Source organism: Bipolaris oryzae (assembly GCF_000523455.1).
Source record: "Bipolaris oryzae ATCC 44560 unplaced genomic scaffold scaffold_26, whole genome shotgun sequence".
Lineage (NCBI taxonomy): Eukaryota > Fungi > Ascomycota > Dothideomycetes > Pleosporales > Pleosporaceae > Bipolaris > Bipolaris oryzae.
The window spans coordinates 118216-141015 of NW_006911302.1; the positions used below are offsets into that span (position 1 = coordinate 118216).

At 53.8% G+C, this 22800-nt stretch overlaps 7 protein-coding genes across 7 annotated transcripts; 3 read left to right on the forward strand and 4 right to left on the reverse strand.

Moving 5' to 3' along the window:
- Positions 1-383: 383 nt before the first annotated feature.
- Positions 384-1448, forward strand: COCMIDRAFT_88029 (uncharacterized protein; the record flags this gene model as incomplete). Its single annotated transcript, XM_007687161.1, has 3 exons — positions 384-517; positions 688-1107; positions 1235-1448. 3 exons carry the CDS (start codon positions 384-386, stop codon positions 1446-1448), a joined length of 768 nt encoding a protein of 255 aa, XP_007685351.1.
- Positions 1449-2661: 1213 nt separating this feature from the next.
- On the reverse strand, positions 2662-4814 carry COCMIDRAFT_34371 (uncharacterized protein; the record flags this gene model as incomplete). Its single annotated transcript, XM_007687128.1, has 2 exons — positions 2662-3233; positions 3329-4814. The coding sequence occupies 2 exons, from the start codon at positions 4812-4814 to the stop codon at positions 2662-2664; spliced, it is 2058 nt and encodes a 685-aa protein (XP_007685318.1).
- A 650-nt stretch (positions 4815-5464) lies between these two features.
- COCMIDRAFT_88146 (uncharacterized protein) lies at positions 5465-8164 on the reverse strand (the record flags this gene model as incomplete). The annotated part of the gene is made up of 4 exons (XM_007687162.1): positions 5465-6736; positions 6894-7053; positions 7243-7882; positions 7930-8164. The coding sequence occupies 4 exons, from the start codon at positions 8162-8164 to the stop codon at positions 5465-5467; spliced, it is 2307 nt and encodes a 768-aa protein (XP_007685352.1).
- A 1041-nt stretch (positions 8165-9205) lies between these two features.
- On the reverse strand, positions 9206-10049 carry COCMIDRAFT_34373 (uncharacterized protein; the record flags this gene model as incomplete). The annotated part of the gene is made up of 4 exons (XM_007687129.1): positions 9206-9289; positions 9343-9721; positions 9841-9960; positions 10030-10049. 4 exons carry the CDS (start codon positions 10047-10049, stop codon positions 9206-9208), a joined length of 603 nt encoding a protein of 200 aa, XP_007685319.1.
- A 1897-nt stretch (positions 10050-11946) lies between these two features.
- Positions 11947-13375, forward strand: COCMIDRAFT_88243 (uncharacterized protein; the record flags this gene model as incomplete). The annotated part of the gene is made up of 4 exons (XM_007687163.1): positions 11947-12030; positions 12085-12326; positions 12376-12699; positions 12796-13375. 4 exons carry the CDS (start codon positions 11947-11949, stop codon positions 13373-13375), a joined length of 1230 nt encoding a protein of 409 aa, XP_007685353.1.
- A 951-nt stretch (positions 13376-14326) lies between these two features.
- Positions 14327-19466, forward strand: COCMIDRAFT_88120 (glycoside hydrolase family 3 protein; the record flags this gene model as incomplete). The annotated part of the gene is made up of 8 exons (XM_007687164.1): positions 14327-14375; positions 14424-14624; positions 14687-15113; positions 15169-15275; positions 15327-16747; positions 17036-17040; positions 17891-18131; positions 18183-19466. 8 exons carry the CDS (start codon positions 14327-14329, stop codon positions 19464-19466), a joined length of 3735 nt encoding a protein of 1244 aa, XP_007685354.1.
- Positions 19467-19800: 334 nt separating this feature from the next.
- COCMIDRAFT_24040 (uncharacterized protein) lies at positions 19801-21683 on the reverse strand (the record flags this gene model as incomplete). The annotated part of the gene is made up of 2 exons (XM_007687121.1): positions 19801-21477; positions 21534-21683. 2 exons carry the CDS (start codon positions 21681-21683, stop codon positions 19801-19803), a joined length of 1827 nt encoding a protein of 608 aa, XP_007685311.1.
- Between the last annotated feature and the right edge of the window lie 1117 nt (positions 21684-22800).

Genomic DNA, 22800 nt, shown 5'->3' on the forward strand with positions numbered 1-22800 from the left:
TTCCGCCTCCCTCCGTATCCGCGGGAGACCCTCAACCCCTCCCGCAGTTGGAGACAAATCCCTCTGCAATTGGCGCGCCGTACACGCCGCACATGGCTCGATTGGGTAATGTTGAAGGGACACGAGATTGCCTACGTCAGCGGGGCAACGTATAACAGAGAAAGCGGGGTCGATAACAAAGTTTGGAGACGATGACGCTGGCGGGTGTGACAGGTGAAGTGGAGTAAGAGTGGAGACGACTGTAGGATGATAGTTGTTAGATGTGGAGAATGGTTTGATTTATATTAGTTTCGTTGGCTGCGTGTACTACCTGTCAGACGTTTTGTTGTACTACATACCTCGAGTGTTTTTACGAAAGAAAGCACACGGCTATCACAGCAACAATGCCAGCAATCAAGCACCCCGTAAAGATCAACGTCGATCTAGGCGAAGGCTACGGAAACTTCAAATGCGGACCAGATGAGGAATTAATCCCACTAATTGACTATGCAAATGTAGCCTGCGGCTTTCACGCCGGGTGAGTCTTCCTCCCTCCCCCTCCCCCTATTCACATCAACCTTCCATTCTCTTATCTCTACTTGCTCTCAAACACCCCTCAAAAACAATACACAAGAAAACTCTCCAATATATATATATATACATTTTTAACTTTACATCCAATTAACACAAAAAACCCCGGTCATAAAGCGACCCCCTAATAATGCACAACACAATCCTCCTCTGCAAATCCCACTCCATAGCCGTAGGCGCGCACCCAGGCCTCCCCGACATCCAAGGCTTCGGGCGGCGCGAAATCTCCATGACGCCCGAAGAACTCACCGCCTTGACCCGCTACCAAGTCGGCGCTCTGCAAGCCTTTCTCGACGCCGAAAACATGCCGCTGAACCACGTGAAGCCGCACGGCGTCCTCTACGGCATGATGTACCGCGATGAAACGGTTTGTCGGGCGGTGTACGCGGGGGTGCCGCGGGGAACGACGGTGTTTGGGCTCGCGGGCACGAATCATGAGAGGGTGGCGAGGGAGATGGGTTTGGGGTTTGTGGCCGAGGTGTATGGGGATGTCAAGTATAATAGGGATGGGACGTTGGTTATTGATCGGAAGAAGAAGTACGTCTTCCCCCTTTTTTTTCCTTTCCTTTTTTTCCCTTACCCCCGGGATTCGAGGGGTTGAAGGTTGGGTTGAGTGGGGGGTTTTTTTTTAAAACGAGGCAAAGTTGCTGACTGGTGGAAACAGGCCGTGGCATCCGGATGAGACGAGGAGGCATGTAAGGAGTCAGGTGGAGAATGCGACTGTGACGGCGGTGACGGGTGAGGAGGTAAAGTTGCCGGTGGGCGATTACGAGGTTTCGCTTTGTTGCCATTCGGATTCGCCGGGGGCAGTGGAGATTGTTAAGGCAGCGAGGGAGATTGTGGATGAGTTTAATAGTAAGCACTTTCCTAAGTCGTAGCATGGACTAGATTGGCAAGAGAGAGAGTTGGCAAATGAATAGGGGTGGTGTTTTATGATACGACCTAGTTGGAGGTAACTGTTCAAATGTAGAACAATATCATTCCTCGAACATTAGTCTATAGTGGGTGTCATGACGAAGACAAATTAAGAACATTTGTCTGTGACGAAACCAAACAAGTCTCCGCTTGGAGACTTCTCTCGCTCGTACCTACGTTCGAAAACTAACACACATGACCTTCATTCTTCAAACATCCATTCATCCAAGGCAGTCTACGCAGAACATTATCACAAAATCCAAGAAAACCCAACCTACACACCCATCAAGACACCATGGTAATCACACATCTCCATCACACCCACCCATAAAAATCACCACACCAACTCTGTCAGCGAAGAAAAACCCTCGCAAACATTGATTTTTCTACCTTATCCAAAGCTACTTCCTGGCCCCTTCGCCCTGAAACCCCCCCTTCGCCCCCCAAAAGTAAAAGTTCAACCAACCAAGCATCAAAGCACGAAAAGATTCCGAAAATAAAACCAAAAAAACAAAGTCCCCAAATCGCCAAATAAAAAAACACGAAAACTCAATCTAGTCAAGTTTTTTTACTTTTTTTACATTTCTCGCCTTTCTCGTTCTCTTTTTATGATTCTAATGTAACAGCATGACACGCCCCGCATAGTCGGGCGAAACAAAGATATGAAAAAAAAGCCAGATAGCAGACAGAGAAAGGTTTCTCGAAGTTTGAATTGAGATATAGATGTTTGACAAGCCGTTTTGTAGAGTGGAAAAAAAAGATGACGGTTATGGATGAGAAAGGAAAAGGATAAAAATAAGAGCATAAGCGAAACGTTGATAGAAGAAAAAGAAGAAGAAGAAAAGGTATGGGGATATCGATGAAGAGCAGTAAGAAGCGAACGTGAGAAAGATAGGGTTGTCGCGGAAAAAAAAGAAAGGAGAAAAAGGAAAAGGAGGAGAGTGAGAGAAAACGGCCATGGGTTACAGCCGTGCGGTTCCTGATGTACCAATGCCCCTTCCCTTGGTAGCACTGCCAAAATGCACAGCAGGACACACTCCTGTCATGTCAGTGACTCCCCACCACGCGCATCTCTGTAGAAATGGTCCAAAAAAAAAGAATCACCTATAAGCCCAGAAAGGGTTTATTCAGCAGGAAAGGATAGAAGGAGGAAAATCCTAAAAGCTTTCATAACGATCACCTCTGGGGTATCTCGGTAGAAATCTCTTCTGAAACCTCATCTTCAGGTCGAGTCCTCAAGCCACCCTCGACCTGAATACCCTGCTGAACCCATTCCGTCTTCTCAATATCCTCCAGACTCTTGCGGCCGCGCGAGACCTTCTTCAAGAGCCCCTCGACGCATTCGCGGGCGCCAGTCCACTCTTTACCCTTTTCGGCATCCCACTCGCCGTCCTCGTCGCCAAACTTGACCCACGACCAGTCACAGCGGGCAATGCGGTGGGCGGCTCTGCTACGGGATGCGGCCTTGCCTGGCGGAGGATCAAACGGCAGACGGCCCTCCATCAAAGCATACAGCACGACGCCAAGGGCCCAGGCATCAGTGGAGCGGCCGTCGTAGGGCTGGCCGAGCAAAATCTCTGGGGCTGCATAATCTTCACTTCCGCATCGGGTGGTTAGGAGAGGAGATTCAGGGGGCGCAGGGATGCGTCGAGAGAGACCGAGATCTGTGAGTGTCGCTATGGCATGCGGGTGGGCCTGGGGGTTCTTGAGAAGAGGCACGGCAGACACAGGGATGTTGAGCAGGATATCTGGATGGCATTAGTATCAGACAGCACCAATAGAAACGTACCAATTTCAAAGGTGGAACGAGCAGAGAGAGTGAGAGAGAGTGTGGAAGCAGTACTTTCTAGTTTGATGTCGCGGTGCACAATGAGTTGGCAATGCAGATAACGCACGGCGCTGACCATTTCAGCAAATATGCGTTGGACAATGCCGAGGGTCAGCTTGTCGCGATGGTCACTGGCTACATCAAAGAGATCACCACCGGGACAGTATGAGAGGACAATCAGGGCTTGGGCGTCATCGTGATCGAAAGCTTGCAAATGGACAAGCGACGGGTGTGAAACGGATCGAAGCATCTCAACTTCTCGCTTGAGGCTCAGTTCTACACGCTCTTCGTCGGCACCACCGGCCGGACCATGCTCAACAACCTTGATGGCGGCCAGTTTCCGAGGGTCCAAAAGGGTTTCGTCAAGACGATCCTTGGCTGCTGTCTTTTCGCAGGTGGCCAAGTAGACCTTGCTGAATGTACCTTGGCCAAGTTGGCGGACAGGACGCCATAGCTTCTTTGTTTTTTGGGGCCCAGTTCGCACAATCAAGTACTGCTTCTTGTCCTCTTCGGTAACATCTTCTTCCTCGGTGTCGGTAACGCTGCGGTTGCTGGCGTTGCTTGCGGGGGGAGTAGGAAGCCCGGCTGGAACTTTTGCGGGGACCAGACCCCGTTGTGTGGCCAGATACGTCTCGCGGTTCATGCGGTGTTGGGCGGCGGCGCCGTCTGGTTCTACGGCGGTGTTGCCGATTGTGACATGGCGAGGGCGGGCGTTGTGCATTGAGTCGGGCGTGTACTCGCTCACGCTCCTGTTGCGTTCGCGAGCAGCCTCGTTCTTTTGGTGCGAGTTTGCAGCGGCGGCCTCGATGGCAGCGGCCTTGAGGCCCGAGTAACCCTTCTTCTTGAGCGACGGCGAGGGTGACAACGTGCCCTTGGCGAACATGGCTACCGAGTCATCACGAGAAGCGCCCGAGAAGCCCCGGGAGCGAGGTCGGTGTTCGGCTCTCTGCCATGGGCCAGGCGAGTCGCCCATCACCAGTGGGGAGGGGAGCGGGGTGATGTCGCCCAGCGCGTTGAGTGCGGGCGAGGATATTGCTGAGCCGGGCGACAGCGAACCCAGGCTCGCAGTCGACCAGGCCGTCCTCAGGTAGCCGTCCTGGATGGCAATCGGCGCCGTGGCCGACTGACGCAGCGCGTCGCTGCTCCCGTTGGCGTCCAGATTGGCGGGATCGAGCGAAACCGCCCGTGATGAAGTTGACTTTGAGATGGCAAGGTCCGTGTCTAGTTTGAGCGCCGTCGAGGGAGCGCGAACGTGGTATCTGGGCAGCGAGGGATCCGTGGTGCCGGGTTCAAACGAGAGGTCCGAGGGCGTGAGGGTCGAGGCAGCATTGGGGTGTGCGGCAGACAGCAGTGAGGCAGTGGTAGGCGTTGCAAGGGTGCTGTGCTCCTGGTTGGGCGTGTCAGCAGCAGCAGCAACAGCAGCAACAGCGGCGGCGGCCCTTTGGTCGGCGCAAGAAGGTAAAGGCGCGGGGCCAGGAGAGGCTGACGCTGGGCCCTCCATGGTGTTGTATTGCGGCGGCGGCGGGACACAAAGGAGTGGCTCGTCCATTAGTCGTCGGTCTACGGTCTGCGGGTAATGCTAAACATGGACGTGCGCCTCGTGTGGCATCCCTAGCGGCATCCCCTCCCAGCGTCGGCCCCCATGGCTTGCATGCAGCCCTGCCCATCCTATTGCAGAGGCTGCCACACTAGGACACGACCGGCCGGCAATCTTGATAACCTTCAAACAGGCAATAGTCTCGCCCATTGTACCGCCGATCGGCACACAATGGGCTAGCTGACGACTGAATGAAGGACAGACTGACCGTGTGCCGCTCATCTCTTTCCCTTTCCTCACCATGCATAGATGCCGACCGTCGCGCCATGGCACAGAACCTCGTCATCACTGCTATATCTTCTATTCGTCAACCTACTTGCTTGGCTTCCCCCTAATGCCCTATAAAAGTACACACCTCATGCCATCCGGGAACCCTCTGCTTCATCAACTATAATACAAAATCTTAACAAAAGACTAGCTCGGAAGCTTACATCTCGCCCGAACCCAATCTCGCTAATGCAATCTTCCTTCTTCGAAAGCCCGAGCGCCTTCTGGTTTCTTTTCTTCCATCTGTCATGGCCAACCAGGACGGGCCTCTAGTCCCCTTGTCGACTTCATTTCGCCTGTCCGTGGTTGTTAAACGGGTACTGCTGGTCAGATGAGGAAGGAGAGTAACCGAAAGGGGAGTAGCTGCTACCAGAGTATCCCGCGTTGAAGTGACCTCCACTGGCAAAGTGGTAAGGGTTCGTTGGGTATGAAGGGCGATCTTCTTTGCTATTGCGCCCAAGATAGCCGGCACGCGCAGCCCACTGGCCGCCCTGGTATCCAACACGACCATCATTCGCAATGTCTAGAGGCGATATCATGCTGCGGTTATCCACCACATTGCCCATGTCAGAGACAGGGCCATGGTTTCCAGCGAAGCCTTGGGACTGGGGGTAACTCTTGTTTGGAGTACTGATCTGCCCGCTCACAACATAGGGCTGACTCGTCTTCTCCTCTGACGACTTTTGCATGGCCTGCAACATCTGCTTCAGCTCCTTGATTTCTGATTCCATGCTCGCCATCTTTTTGCCTTGATTTGTGAGAGTATCGGGAATGCCCTCGTTGATGTTATTCTTGAGCAGGTCGAGCGTAGCGTAGACATTGTCGTGGTTGGTCGTGATACTGTCGAAGCGACTCATGTATTCGTGTATACGAATGACATGTTCTTCAAGCTTATTCAATCGGGACTTGATGTCATCATAATGCTTGTTGGTCAATGCCACCAATTCATCATGCCTTTCCTTAGACGTGCTCTTGTGCTGCTTGCTAAACATCTCGAGAAGATCCCAGGTTGTCTTGCCCACCACGTCTAGGTGCTCATTCGTCATGTAGAAGTGGTCGTCAATGCTCTTGGGCGAAAGGGGTGGTGGGAAGGGCCCAAAGTTAACATTGGGAGGCACCGACGGCCGGGCTGTGGGGACTAGCACTGGTGCTTTGTGCAGTGGGCTAGGAACAGCACTGGGACAATGAGGTCGGAAGTCGCCATGTGACTCGCTTCTACCAGGACCAACCGCATCCAGCATGTCAGTGAGCCGTGAAGACGACTGATCTGGGTGAGGAGGACCGCCCTGACCATTGTTATGTGGCGTAGGGTTGCAACGCTCGTTGATGCGAAGCTCTTGCATAACGCGTGTCGTGATTCCAGTATCAGGCTGTATTCCCTCCGCCCTAGCACGTTGTTGGTTCTGGTAAAGTTCTCGTGCAGTTGGTGAGTTTGGATCAATGTCTCTTGGGTCGCCCTGGAAGACCATTCTGATAGAGCCACTGGTGGAGACCTTGCGTAGGTGCGGTTGTGATTTGAACTCAGAAGGAAGTGAGTATACGAAGCGGCTAGCGTCGGTCTGAGGGGTATTGTCAGTATTTTTTTCCCATGAAACAATGTGTTTATTCAGTGAGAAGCGGGGTAATCGAGGTGAAGGTGAGGGTATGTGTGAGTCTGCGAGCCAACGCTGCTCCACTTCCGGTGAAGGCAAAATGCAGCAAAAATGGTAGACTCACATTTTTGGACGGTGTCTCACCCTCCAGAAACCCACGGGCAGGAATGTATTTGGGAGAGTAGAAGCGAGGCTTAAGTGGGCTGTAACTGTTCTGCTTGCAAATGTTGCTCTGGTGGTTCTCACTACTGTGGTCTGGACGAGGAAGGAGCGATGCCTCCTGACTAGTGCCTTCCAGCGGAGCACTGCGCTTGCCTTCAGACTTGGTCCGCGAATCAGTCCGCTCAGGGTAAGGCCATGTCAATGCCTCGCCCACTATCAACTTTGTATAATCCTCTGCGTCATAAGGGCGAAATTTTGTCGGACTACGGCCACTGTCCTTAGGCAAGGGGTCCAAGAATGGCGAAGGTGACAAGTCGAAGTTTGGTAAGTGCAACTGCATGCTTTTTTCACCTTTTTGGTCGTAACTTTGACGCAGGTCTTGAGCGGGAGCTACCCTACGAAGCGGACTCGCAGGCCTCTGGGTTGGAGGAGTGTCCTTGGCAGGTGGTGTCGGCGGGATTATGGAATTCGGCGACGCAACAAACGCAGACGTTGGAGAATTGTTCTCAGCATCAGATGATTGCATCTTGAAACCATGTCTATCAGGCGAGGCATTTCCGGTCGTGGGGCTGCATCGTAACGGACCATAGAGGTGACGATGGGCGTAGCTATCAGGGTTGACAACCTTTGTAGGCAGTGACTTTACGGTTTCCGAGCGAGAGGGCTTTGCAGGTCTTGGTTGAATAGGTACTGCCGGCTTGATGGGGCGGACTTGGACAACACGGGGCTGTCGTGCTGCTGTACCTAACACTTGAGCTGCTTTGGACGGCATTGGCGGCGGAGCTATGGAGCTAGATGACTTGGAGAACGGGTTGCGGATGTTTTGGAAAAGTTTCTTTTTCGGACTCTTTGTTGCATCATCTTGGTCTCCTTCCGTCTCTGTGTTGGTAGCCCGACATTGTGATCGTAGATCTTCTGTCCTAACGTAGATGTCGTTCTCATTCAAGTGACCTTTTGTCTTTTAGTCTTTACATTTTGAATAGAAGCTATCAACTTACCAGTAGTCGGGGTAGGCGGTATCTGTCCGGTCATCTTGAAAAAGTTTCTTTCAGACCGCGACTCAATTTCACTTCGAGCTGTCTTCTGGTCAAGGGCTTCAAGCTGAGCTTGAGCAGTCATAGCACTCTGCTGACTGCGGCCCGACTGCTTTGAGCGTGACGTTGAGCCACGGCGGCTTCCTACTGTAGAGTCGCGGTCTGATTTGATGGGAGACGACACGCGTGCCTGTTCCATGAGATTGTTGAGCGTAGCCATGGCGTTGCGGCTCCTACCAGGAGCTGAGTGCTGAGTTCGTGTCCCAGCCAGATCCGTGGGTGTGGTCATTGAGGTAGCGTCAGTTGAGTACTGCTCCTGTCGAACGGAGTGCGATCTATTTCGAGCATGTCGCTGAGGGTTCTGTTGGCTCACAGGTCTAGCATCTGGTCGAGGTCGACTGAAGTGCTGCGGGAGGGGGGGTAGGTAGGGAGAGAGGGGCGGAGGGCATTCCTCCTCTTCACCGAAGCGAAGAGACATGTCTGGAAGTCTTCCGGTGAAAGACTCTGTTATTGTTTGTGTGAGCCTGCTGCGGATGACTGTGAACGAGGGAGAGTGAACACACCCTATGGTATTGACTCGGGCGAAGTGAAAAGCTCTGTTATCTGTCACTGCCTACACTGTTAGTGCTTTGAGACTTTCAGGTTACAGTTGTCCACGTCCGGAGGTTCTTCGACTGCGGGTGTTTGTGTGTGTATGTGTGTGTGTGTGTGGAGAGAGAGAGTGAGGTTATTGTTGGACAGAGACGTCTTTGCTGCATACAAAGTGCTGCCACAGGCAACAGCGACGACAACAAACGCACGCCTCACTCACCTCGACTTTGAAGACAAACGAGAGATGTATAGTCTGGAAATGACGTATGGGAAAAAAGGTGAAAGGAGGGCAAAACTCAGCTACTCTGGTGCCAACTGCAGCACCAGAGGCATTGCAGTAGACCCCAGCTGTATGCAAGCAAGACGGCCTCGAATTGGGAACGTGGATGCATCTGTAGATGGAAACTGGAATGTGATGTTCGAATTGACTGTCATCCGAGCACTGTACAGCGCCCGTATGCCAGCCATATCAATATGTAGAGTGCAGAATGAAAACGAGCCTGGTAATGGCAGAAGAAAAAGATCGCTACCCACAAATGGCGCCTGTATTCGAAGAGGTATCCAAAAGATTCATCGCCTAATCAAGAAAGATCTGCAATCCAACGCTCCCTAGCATGCGGTTGAGCTCAACTGTCGCCTTCACCCGTGTTCAAAGTATGCAGCATTTCTTCCCCTTCTTTCTTTCTCCGCCTTCTTTCTTTGTCGCCGGTGGCTCGAGTGCTGCGACGATTGCCTGTGGCTGGGATTAGCATCATGGGAAGTGGGCAACTTGTCATGTCCACCTACCTCATCAAAGACATCTTTGAGCTTGAACTGAGTTAGCGCCGAGCACTCGACATACTTGACAGCACCAAGCTCGCGCGCCATTCGCTCGCCGTCTTCCTTCTTCACAGGAGCCATTCTCTGCTTGGACAGTTTGTCTTTTACTGACGCATCCTCCCGCAGATCTACCTGTGTGCCTACAATCAGACACGGCACACCGGGGCAGTGGTGGTGCACCTCGGGAAACCATTTCTCGCGGACGTTCTCGAACGAAGCGGGTGAGGTGACGGAGAAACAGACGAGGAAGACGTCTGTCTGGGGGTAGGACAAGGGTCGGAGACGGTCATAATCCTCCTGTCCGGCAGTATCGAAAAGACCAAGCGTATAGGGCTCGTCTCCAATCCTTCAACGCAGTCAGCAGCTGCTCCACCAATAACGGGCGGCCCAAAACCCTGGTCGGCCAGGAGCATGCATTGCTTTTCCAGACGTACGAGCGGGGGGGAAAAGCAAAGGAGGGCTCACATGACGGTCACGGCGTAGTTGTCGAAGACGGTAGGAACATATTCTGAGGGGAACTTGTTCGTGGTGTAGCTGATGAGAAGACATGTCTTTCCGACCGCACCGTCGCCGACGACGACGCACCTGCAAGTGGATGGTGTTAGTGAGGAGCACCAAGGGCTTGGGTTGGAGGAGGTGGAGGGCGTGACATACTTGATTGTCGCGACAACCATGGTGGAGGGCGAGAGCGTAGGGTACAGCTAGAGGCGTGGGGAGGTGGTAGTTGCAAGGGCCGGTTCCAAGGGCAGCAATGTCGTGTTTGACAGTGGCGTAGAAACGGTGACGGAAAGTCGGGGTCGGCCGCTGGGGACTAAGTAGGCGGTAATGCGGAGATGGAGCTACGGGCTGGAGCTAGAGCCGCAAGGTGTTATGCAAACGAGGGGTCGAAAATGAGTGGAGAGGGTCTGAGCAGGCCGGCTGGTCAGTCTCACACAGGATGCGACGACGAGGGCGAAGACAGCAGAGTCGGGCAGGCCTACCTGGGACTCGTCGTGCAGACGGGCGGCAGCGGCGCGAGAATCGGCGGGAGGGGGAGAGAAGGAGGGAGGGAGAGAGAGGAGGGTGAAACTCGAAACGTTAGACTGCGCTGAGGTCGGAGGAGCAAGGCCAGGCAAGGCGGTGGGTGGGTAGAGAGGGCTTGCGGGCGGTGGGCAGTGGGCAACGGGCGGAAGATGTGGCGGGCAGGCAGGTGAGGCAGTGCCAATGACGAGGCACGCGACCGGAGAGAGACAGCACGGGCGCAGCAGCCAGCGGCGGGGAGGCGAGGATGACAGGAGGGAAGGGAAGACGTTGAAGGCCTGGGATGGGGCTCGAGTGAGGTTGCGAGATGCGCCTACGGTAGCGGAGGGCCCTTGGGCAGGCCAGCGCAAAGAGGCCAATCAGTGAAAGTCGGTCTAGCACTGTTATCAGAACCTTGCATGCATTCGGCTCCCGCCTGTAGCTCGGGACCGGCGCAGACTGTATGTAGGGGAAGCATCTGTGTATGTGCATTTGATCTAAATCCGGACATATAACTGGACTTGTGTACGCGCTGCCGACTCGGCGGCTGCACAATTGCTCCTTGTGCTGTATGTAGACCGTGGACGGTGGACCGTTTTGCTGGCCAGACCCCCAAGCACACGAGATTAACAAGCATAGCACACACACGCACACTGCACACACTCAACGCGCGGCGGCCCCTAAGCCCACAGCGCTGCAGTGCACCATGGCGCAGCACACTGCATGAGGAGGAGCAGCAGCAGCAGCTGCTGCTGCTGCTACTACCACCGGAGATTAGCATTGGCCTAATAGACGCAGCACAACTCGCCCATGTATGCGGTTGACATGCTCTCGTGGCATTCACACAGTTGCACCCCTGACACGCCTGTCGGCCGCCCCAGATTTGACGCCATCCGTGCACCTCCAACAACGTGGCTGATCGCCTTGCCTGTCCAAGTCGACGCAGTGGCTGCTTTTTACTTTTACTTACTGCGTAACTACTTACTGCGCTGTGCTGTGCTCTACTGTGCTGTGCTGTGCTGTACTCTACTCTACTCTACTGTTTCGTCATGTGCAGTGCGCTGCTGTGCTCTGCCCTGCCCTGCTCTGCCCTGCTCTGCCCTGCTCTGCCCTGCTCTGCCCTGCCCGAGTCTGCTCTACGGCACTCTCCAGTCTGCTCCCCCGCCCCCAAGCAACTTCACCCATCCTCGGCCCAATCCCGCAACACAACCTACCGGCCGCCGTGCCACGCATGTGCTCGCCCAAGAAAGACATGTCTCGACTTCCTCCATGGATGATGCCATGTACCATGTGCTGCGTGCAGCAGCTGGGTGACGCTTCACTCGATTAAACTGCCTAGGCCTGTCCAACGCTGCAGGGCAACGCTAGCTCCAGTCGATCCCGCCAATCAATCGCTAGCGCCATCATGGAGGAACACTCGGCCCGTAAAGCTCGGGCCCCCGTGTCTCCATCTTGTTGCGCCTCACATGTGCAGTTGTAGTGTGAACAGAAGCAGAAGAGCAGAACAGCCAAACAGCGCAGCCCGAGCATCTACCCTCGATCCACCGTGTCCTGGCTCTTGAACCTGCTGCCATGCATCAGCTCGAAGATGAGCTGGATCTGCGCTACCACAAGGGCCTCGATCCCGACGTCTACTATCGCTGTCCAACCCTTGAAGTAACCGACTCTCCTTCACCCTCCTCCGATTCAGCTAAGGTCTTTTCTGTCTAGTCCCTTGCAGGAGCGCTGCGCAACGAAGTGGACAAAAATGCCTTCAGCTTCATTCCCACTCATGTTGTCACCGAATTTGTCTTTGCACCTGCTTCGACCATCACAATGCCTGTGACCCAGCAACCCAATCTTGATATTCTGATAGAGCCAGCCGACCATCTCCAAAGCATTGCCGTCGAGCATGCACTATGCAAAGACATCCATGGCAAACAACGCCTTCAGGTGCAGCGGGCGATTGCGAGGTACCTGCCTTTCTGCATGCGCTGCAACACATTGACTCATTCAATACAGATCCATCATTACAACCATCCAAGAAACAGATGGTTTTGCCTATTCTGAGCGCTCAGCTCAGAACAGAGACGGCAGCGATGGCGTGAGGTTCAAGTATGTCTGCTTAGACAGCCTGCAGAACAGATATCGCAAAAGTAACAAAAAGAGAGACGTGTCACATGACTCCGATGGAAGTGATGTCGAGGCTGAAAAAAACGGCAATGGTGCATTGCCTACCTATGACTGCGGGGGAGCAGTACACATCAAATTCTCCCTTAAGCGGGAAGCGATAAATGTTGTATACAAGCATAACCCTATACATACGGCACGCCCAGCCAGCGACAGGTGAGTTGCAGACATGAACCGGCTGAACAAATGCCTTTAACGTCCCCTTTACGCACGTAGCTGCCCGGCTGGTTCCTGTAACTGATTTTGCTGTAGCCCACTTGCGCCAGCCATGGATAATAACGTCGCGCCTCCAGCTGGAAGCGCACATGAAAAGCCGCCACGAAAAAAGAAACGTAATAAAGAAGCCGAGGCAGGTGTGGAAAACGAACACCGAAACACTGACCCTGGCATACCAACTTCTCCAGTATACCCAAGGCCATCGGCAAAGAAGCGCAAAAAGGAAGGTGCTGCCGTGTTGTCTAAGCCTATCCTGACTACATCCCTCAAGCAAAGCAAAAAGGCGAAATCACTCGCGTCATCTGCCAGACCTCGAAAAAACGTTGCTCTCAGCGAAGAATCAAGGTCACCATTGCCAGTCTCAGATAAGGCGTGCATTCGCTGTCGTGAAAAGAAGATCAAGTGCGACAAGGCCCAGCCTGCTTGCGATCAGTGTCGAAGAGGTCTCTGGGCATGCCAGTACGGTGTCTTGGCTCCAAAGAAGCAGCGATCAAAGAGTGGGTGTCTTCCCTGCAAGGAGCGAAGACGCAAGTGCACAGAAGAAAAGCCAGCATGTGCGTATTGTCTGCGTACAGACAGCGACTGTGAATACGCGGCTTACTCATCCGTTCGCTGAAAGTTCCCGACACCATTGTTACTCGCCCACGTGTGAAGTAAAAGACCCTGGTTACTCCAGATCCGACGCCAAGTCCGCCGTTATGGAGACGTAGAGCGGGGAAGATACATACCCATCAGCCACTTATTCCACTGTGCATCGCCAATTCCACGCCAAAGTCCACTTCCTAAACCTACACGGATTTGCATCCTCCCTCCTGACCGGAAAATCAGATGATGCAGTCTGTCGTGTCATGTGGACCTTGTAGCACAACTTGTTTACCTTACAAACTGTCGGAATTGACTACAAAAAGAGGTCGCATGAGCGTGTGCCAAGGCATACCAGAGGGGCACTTAAGCACTTAAGTAAACGGTCCCTAACATACTACAACACGTGAATGTCGAATGGTATGCTGGTCTTTACACTGAGAGGCTTTGCGAAAACATTAGTCGCAAACTACGACGTTCTCCATACTCCGAAACGGTGCGCGAATAGAAGAAGCCGCCACCTGATCAATTTAGTCCAGTTCATCGCTCATCACAGGATCTAACCGCTTACTCCCCGCAATTCTCTCAGGCCTTGACTATACGGCAATTGCATCCGTAGTGACTTCTCCACTTGTTATGCAACATGCCATTTTCCTATTCGCTGTATCCCCTGTTCGCCGGCTGTTAAACCTAGGAACAACGGCCCGCCACCATATATCCCTTCTACCGCCTCATCAAACATACCGATCATCACTTTACATCACACGTCATTTAGTCGCTCCCTTCTCGGTATGGGGAATGTACAAGGCTCCTCCGGTTCTTGCCACAATATGCCAAGTGATGCATTTGGCAAGATGCTCTTTTTTTCGGCTCACAAGTTCCGCAGAAGAAATAAAATCTGAGTACTTAAAGGGGTGACTTGCCGCTACTGTGGTGCATGTAGTAGACGACCCCCGTTGATTTCAAGGCATTGACATCTCCAACAATGCGGTCTGCCATCTTCCCGTTGCTAGCTACGGCGGCACTGTCTACAGGTGCATATTTACTACTTTGCACACCATGATAGCTACTGACACCATCAGCCATCCCTTTCGACCAGCCTACTTCGAAACGTGCAGTGGGTAGTTGGGATGACGCATACACAAAGGCAACAGCAGCACTCGCAAAGCTATCGCAGGATGAGAAGATTGGAATCGTTACAGGTACTGGCTGGTCGAAGAGTAACTGTGTCGGCAACACCAAGCCTGCCAGCTCGATTGGATACCCCGAGCTATGTCTACAAGGTAAGCAAACATGTTGCAGCTTGCATGTATTCTGCGGAAACCGTCTGACTAACGGCACAAAGATGGTCCCCTTGGTATCCGCTACGTCCGGGGTATAACCGCCTTTGCAGCTGGCATCCATGCTGCCAGCACATGGGACATCGATCTCGTCCGTGAAAGAGGTGCTTTTCTCGGCAACGAAGCAAAGCAATTGGGTATCCACGTGCAGCTAGGTCCGTCTGCTGGTCCTCTCGGCAAGTTTGCCAAGGGCGGCCGCAACTGGGAGGGATTTGGATCAGATCCTTATCTCCAAGGCATCATGATGGCAGAGACCATTGAGGGCATGCAAGAATCCGGTGTTCAGGCCACTGCTAAGCATTGGATTGTGAATGAACAAGAACTCAACCGAGACACTATGAGCTCCGATGTGAGCGACAGAGTTTTGCGCGAGTTGTACGTCTGGCCATTTGCGGACGCCGCTCACAGCAAGGTTGCGGCATTTATGTGCAGGTAAGTGGAGTTTATGACACTATGGTGTTTTTAAATAGACACTAATATGCTTCAGCTACAACAAACTCAACTCAACATGGGCGTGTGAAAGCGAAGGCGTCATGCAGAAACTCTTGAAAGACGAGCTTGGCCACCGTGGATACATCATGTCGGATTGGAATGGTATGTGGAAAGTGCGTGTGCTTGTATCAACCCTAGCTAACATGGTTTCAGCGCAACACACTACTACTGGCAGTGCAAATGGTGGCCTAGACATGACCATGCCCGGCACTGATTTTAGTGGCGGAAACGTGCTCTGGGGACCGCAACTCAAGACCGCCATTAGCAACGGTCAGGTCCAGCAATCACGCCTCGATGACATGGTCAAGCGAGTCCTTGCTGCGTGGTACCTTTTGGGCCAGGACAAGGGTTATCCCGCGACTTCTTTCAATTCCTGGACCATTGGATCAAAACAAATCAGTGGAAACCACAAGACCAATGTCCGAGCGACTGCTCGAGACGGTACTATCCTGCTGAAGAACGCTAATGGCGCGCTACCCCTGAAGAAGCCAAAGAGCATCGCTGTCATCGGAACTGACAGTATTGTTGCACCCCGCGGAGCCAATGCTTGTGTCGACCGTGGATGCACTGAAGGGGTTCTTACCATGGGTTGGGGTTCGGGATCAGTTGAACTTCCACTCGATATGGTTGCGCCACTGGATGCCATCAAGACGCAGGCCCAAAAAGACGGTACGACAGTTACTTCGTCGCCCACTGACAACGCCCAGCAAGGTGCTAGCGCAGCGCAAAATGCCGAAATTGCCGTGGTATGCATTAACAGCAACGCTGGTGAAGGCTATATCACCGTCGAAGGCAATGCTGGCGACCGAAATAACCTAGACCCCTGGCACAATGGCAATGAGCTTGTCAAGGCGGTTGCTGCCGTGAACAAGAAGACTGTGGTTGTCGTTCACAGTGTTGGACCAGTCATCATGGAGCAGTGGATTGAGAACCCCAACGTCGTTGCAGTAGTGTGGGCAGGTCTCCCAGGCCAAGAGCCCGGCAACGGCGTTGTCGACATCATCTATGGCGCAGCGTCGCCAAGTGGCAAGCTTCCTTACACCATTGCGAAGAAAGAGTCTGACTACGGCACCACAATTGCCAGGGGCGACGACAAGTCCTGGGACCTGTACATCGACTATCGCTATTTCGACAAGCAGAACATCACGCCCAGGTTTGAATTTGGCTTTGGACTCTCATATACCAACTTCACCTACTCAGATCTCACTGTAACTGGCAAGCCTTCTGCTGGTCCTGCGACTGGCGCTGTAGGACCTGGAGGCCCCGTGGATCTCTTCGAAACTGTTGCTACGGTGACTGCCAAGATTGCCAACTCTGGTGGTGTTGCTGGTGCAGAGGTACCCCAGCTATATCTAGGCTACCCTGCGTCTACCAACTCTCCACCAAAGCAACTCAGAGGCTTCACCAAGCTCAAGTTGGAGGCTGGTGCTAGCGGAACCGCAACATTCAAGCTGAGGAGAAGGGACTTGAGTTTCTGGGACGAGAAGACGAGGAAGTGGACTGTTGCGACGGGCGAGTACACTGTTTTCGTCGGAGCAAGCTCCAGGGACGTGAGGCTGACGGGTAAGATTGTTGTTTAGAGATGTGGAGACACAACGTACAAGATGCAAGTGAGCCGGAGGCTCCGCTTCCCGACGAGTTTTTCTGTGTATCCCAATCACATGGCCACGTAGTTTGCTCATGTGTAGTCCCATATTGAACTCTGTCACCCACAGATCTCACTCAGTAGAATACCCCTATCATGATTTAGTCATACTACGTTCAAAGCGAATGATGTGGCAAGGAAATAATGACATCCACCTAGGGCGTGATTGACATAGCCCTAAGAGAGAAAAAAAAGCTCGGCAAGGCTAGTCATGCAGGTCCAGTAGACCGTAGCACCGCAGTGTTGCCGATATCGGGATAGAACACTTTGTGACTCCTTTGGCCATCACTTGGGTTTCGTGCGCATAGTCAACGAAAAACAAGAATTCCCTCTGTTGAAGCCCTCACATATGATAGACAAGTAATGGTAATTATACGATAAACTACACACACAATGTCAGGGCTCAACCTATCATAAACTGCACACCCGGATAGATCGGGCAGAAACGAGCAACACTCCTAAAGAGCACAAGGGCAGTGGGGCTATGAATCACGATCCTCGAGTCTTTTCCCCGGATCTTTGTGTTTGAAGAATCTTTCATGCTGGCTTACTTTGTTATCTTGATTGTGGCCGTCTTTGATTGGCGCATCGGCGTCATAGCGCAGGCTTCACGTAATCGCGAGCTGTATGAAATTCCCCGCGGTACGCTTTCTCCTCACTCACCATCGCCAACGCTTCTTCTCACCGCACACATTCCAGCTCAACAATCAACAATACACAAGGGTCGACTAATTGAACCCACCTCATTTTGATTCCGATAAAGACAGAATCGCGCATATGAGTGCTGCGCCTACACTCTTTACTTCCCAGGTATGTTTTGTCTGTTTGGGCGGATGACATCTTATCTAAAACTTGCCGCATACCGTCGTTCACCGCCGGCCTTGGTCTGCAGCGGCTCAACGATCGATACACATTCATTTCTCTACTCTTAACTCTCTTATTTTCTTATGGTCACGGCTAATTGAGTGTTGTAGGATTACATCTCAGGTACGCTACTACAAGATGACGCGTTGGCAGCGTCAAACTGACTCCATCTCTAGACCACCTGTGGAAGGCGTCAGTAAACTGAAAGCCTACCCAACAAATCGCCGAACCAACTACCTCTCTATAACACATCTTCCGTCATTATGATCTCCCAACTATTCAAACCCTCCACGGTCCGGTCCGCAGGTCTCCTGGGACGAGCGACAAAGAGCCGCGTTCAGGCACGATACCTGGCTACTGTGCAATCAAACACTGAACGTGTTATGCCTGCTCCTAGTGCACGCAGGGCCACTGCCGTCTCTAACGAGCCTGCCACTTTCACTATCAAGGTACGCACAGTCGTTGCTTCAAAATTAAGCACGAGGCTCACAGCTGTATAGAACGGTCCCATCTTCGAGGGCAAGTCATTTGGTGCCAAAACCAACATTTCCGGTGAAGCCGTCTTCACAACCTCTCTTGTGGGGTACCCCGAGTCTATGACCGACCCCTCCTACCGTGGCCAGATCCTTGTCTTCACCCAGCCACTGATTGGTAATTACGGTGTGCCCTCGAGCGCCCGTGACGAGCATGGCCTGCTCCGATACTTTGAATCACCATACATCCAAGCTTCTGGCATTGTTGTCCAGGACTATGCCCTGAAGCACAGCCACTGGACTGCTGTCGAGTCACTTGGTGCATGGTGTGCTCGCGAGGGTGTCCCCGCCATTTCTGGTGTCGACACTCGTGAGGTTGTAACCTACCTCCGTGAGCAGGGATCCTCTCTTGCTCGTATCTCCGTTGGTGAGGAGTATGATGCCGATGAGGACGAGGCATACATCGACCCTGAGGCTATCCACCTCGTGCGTCGTGTTTCCACAAAGGCACCCTTCCACGTCAGCTCCTCTCTCGGAGATATGCACGTGGCTTTGATTGACTGCGGTGTCAAGGAGAACATCCTCCGCAGTCTCGTTTCTCGCGGTGCCAGCGTCACTTGCTTCCCCTACGACTACCCTATCCACAAGGTCGCCCACCACTTTGATGGTGTCTTCATCTCGAACGGCCCTGGTGACCCAACCCACTGCACGACCACGGTCCACAACCTCCGCAAGCTCTTCGAGACGTCGCAACTCCCAGTCATGGGCATCTGCATGGGTCACCAGCTGATTGCCCTTGCTGCCGGTGCTAAGACGATCAAGCTCAAGTACGGCAACCGCGCTCACAACATCCCGGCCCTGGACCTCACCACCGGCAAGTGCCACATTACCTCGCAGAACCACGGATATGCCGTTGACCCGACTACGTTGACAAGCGAATGGAGGGAGTACTTCACCAACCTCAACGACCAGTCGAACGAGGGTCTGATCCACAGCTCGCGTCCCATTTTCAGCGCACAGTTCCATCCCGAAGCAAAGGGCGGACCTCTTGACTCTGCCTATCTGTTTGACAAGTACATTGAGAATGTGCAGCAGTACAAGGAGCAACAGGCCAGCTTCTCGCAGAGGAGCAACAAGCCCAGCCCACTTTTGGTGGACTTGCTGGCCAAGGAGCGTGTTGGCGTGCACCCTGATGCGCCCGACTTTGAGGGCCACGCTGCGGGTATGGACAGCCAGCAGGTCAATGTCGGTGGACCTGTTGCGCCTCCTTACCAGCCCATTACTCAGAAGCCTGTTGCTTCTGCTGCTTAGGTGAGCTTGCTTGGGCAAAGTTTGATATGGCGTGAGTTGTGAGTGTCAGACGTAGTTTTTTTCTCTTCTGTCTATTTTGAGAAGTTTTATCGCTGGATTAGGAAATGTTTGGCGTTTTTTTTGGCAGGAGGATTTGCAGGGACCCAAATTGGCGGCGGATGGCAAGCTGCAGAGTATCTTCGGTTGTCTAGTAATTAAATATATAAGATGAGTTGAAAGCAATTGTGTATAAGTCGAGTGTGATTATTCCTGACAGTGTAGCTACACGCAAGTGTTCGATTGGTACATGTGATTCATTCAAGAATGGGTACTCGGAAAAAAAAGGGTATATTATCTAAGCCTTTCCAAAGCCCGGTTCTTCCTGTATATCATCTTCTTGTTCTTGTTGCTGCTGCTGTGATTGTTTCTGCTGCTGTTCCAGTGCCTCCGGCTGACCAGCAGTTTGATCGGCAGTCGTCTCGGGTTCGGTTGCCAAAGAATCCGTGGGCTTACCATCCGATACCAAGACTCTCTTATCACGCCTCTCCTGTTCCTTTTTCCTAGCGCCCGCCTTGAGCTTTTCCCACTGCTCGCGGTAGCGGCCGAGGACCTGTGCGTCTCTCTCGTGCTGTTTGGCGAGCTTGTCATTGTTGGCCATGAGGTCGTCGATCTTTGCGTTTTGGGAGGCGAGCAGGGCTTCGAGATCGGCTATGCGCTTGAGGGCTTCGGCGTCGGGTGGTGGAGCGGAGCCTGGTGAGGTGGGTGGCTGAGGCGGCGGGTGCTGCTGTTGCGTATGGCCTGGGATGGGAGGGGAAGGGAGGGACGGGTGTGGGTGCACGCCGTGGGCGGCAAGGGAGCTGGGGTCGCTGTTGCCGCGTCCGGAGCCTCGAACACGGAAGGACTGGGCGAGAGCGTTGAAGGAGTTTTGCGAGCTGAGCTCCCACATTTGGATGCGCTTGGCTTGCTTGTCGATCACAGACTTGAGCGTGTCGTTTTCGAGGGCGAGCTCTTCCATGGTCTTGTGGCGCGACCCTCTGCCCGCAGGTATGTTGAGCTGAGTGGTGACGCCTGTGCCTGGGTTCCCACGGGAGAGTGGACGGCGTGTCCTGGTGGGTGAAGGAGGGCCAACATTCTCGCGCGCATCGACAAACTCTTCGTGGGAGCTGCCTCTCAGAGATCCGGAGCCATCGTCGAGTGTGTTGTACTGGTTGTTTGCAGAAAGGTTGGGTGCGTTGGGGTCGCGCAGGACACTAGCGTAGGTGACTGTGCCGCCTGTGGTAGGGACCAGGTAGAAGCTCTCGTTGGGACCAAGCGGAGGCGCACCGTCTTCCCTCAAGGCACGCAAAGCAGGTTTACTGATGAGGGCGGCAAGATCGGGAACCGAAGAAGTAACAGTCCTCGAAGCTTCAGGCGAGTGGTTTCTAGACTTTGTCCTTGCAGCCCTGTCCTGTTCTCTTGGTGGCTCTGGCTCGGGGGTGGATGCTGAGGGGTTGAGAGGTAAGGATGTAAAGGCAAGGGGCGCGCTGATGGCAGATATAATGCCGCCAAAGGCGTTGTAGAAGCGGCGGAAGTTGTCGTCTGGTGGGGGCGAGGAGCGTTGTGGTGAGGGTGAGGCTGGGGCGGGGTGCTTGAGCGAGTCGTTTGCAGCTAGAGGGTCTCCTTTGCGCGAGTGCTGGGCGAGGAGGTCGCGGACAGGCGTAGATGGCTGGTCATGGCGGGCGGCCGTAGCATTTGAGTTGCTGACAGCAGGGGCAGCGGTGGCTCTCTTTGCGCTGGGTATGCCGCGCTTCTCGGCCAGGTTGGTAGCTATTGACGACTGGGGCAGTCGGCGGCGCGACGTCGGCAGAGTTGTAGAAGAAGCGGCTGGGGTTTGCAAAGCCGTGGTAGCTGAGGACTTGGGCAAGGAAGAGACCGATGAGTCGGTAGGTTGCTTGGTCCCAGCGGTCGTCTTCTTCTGCTTGGGCGGAGCTTCTTTGATTAGGCCGGCGAGCTTGCGATGGTGCACCTCGAGCAGGGCAAGGATGCGCAGGGCCTGGGTTAGCAGTCAGCCCGGGGGAGTACTGGTGAGGTTCATGCGATCTTGAATACCTCAGCGTTATGTGTATCGTTGGTGGCATTATGAAAGGCGGCGGCGGCCAGGTCGTGCTCCTGCCCCGCGGTCGCGACGCTATTGCTGCGCGTAGCAGCGGCGGCAGCGCGGGCGTGATCATGGGCGTGAGTAAGGTGGGCGGACTCCATGGCGGCGGCGACGGTGTTTGTTGAAGCCGCGGAGGGAGGACATGCTCAGGGCGTGGGTAAGGTGGTGTGGTCGTAGTAGTAGTGGTGGTGGTAATGACGGTGGTGAACGTGATATTATTAGGCTGACGATGGATGATGGTCGGCGGACAGGGATGATGCGGCGCGGGCATGCAACCACGAGTCGATCACTGGACCCGTGAATACGGGCAGGATGAGGGCACCGTTTCAGCCCTCAACAGGCGTGCCGTGCTTACTTTTATTCGGCGTGCCAGATTAGACGCAAGGCATACATATGGGGGTGTGGGTACATAGGATGTATGGGGTGCACACATTCATACTTACACCCACAACAGACCCCGTCTCCCGTCTTCCGTCTTCCGTCTTCCGTCTTCCCCTTGATTGAGTGCACCCACCCTATGCGCGTCACCGAGTCTGGACCTACGTAATCGACGCCTACAGATAAGTACAGATACATATACGAGCAGACATGCAGACATAGCCACAGCCAGCAGCCAGCAGCCAGCAGCCACCCCCTCGATCCATTATAACGTTTAAGATGCTGGCTTGAGGCACCTACTGGCCCCGACGACTGGCTTGGCTTGCTTGACGTGCTTGACTTGCTTGACTTGCTTGACTTGCTTGACTTGCTTGACCTGCTCTGTTCTACTCGTCCTACTGCTATTACTCGTCGAGCGCATCCAACTTCGCCCTCTGCGCCTCGCCCACGCCACCGCCCATGGCCTCGCAGGAGCGGCGCAGGAGCATTGGCTCCGTCCTCAGCCCTCCCAGAGACAAGGACACCACCCTGGCTGCACCACCATCCTACTCCAAAGGCCTGGCTTCGTCGACGGTATCCATTGCAAGCAGCAACGACGACGTCGTCTCCAAGCCCACCGACGGCGCCACCGACCGTCGCAAGAGTCGCCAAAACTCCGAAGACGGCCGCAGCGACGCCTCGTCGTCGCATCGCCGCCGCATGTCGAAGCTCTTCAAAAGTCGCAAAAAGCGCGAGACGTCCATCTCGGCTTCTGCCAGCCGCGAGGACCTGTCCTTCCTTGACCCTGACGAGCCTGTCCCGCCGGTTCCCGAGCTCAAGCGGCCCGGCATCAACCATCCA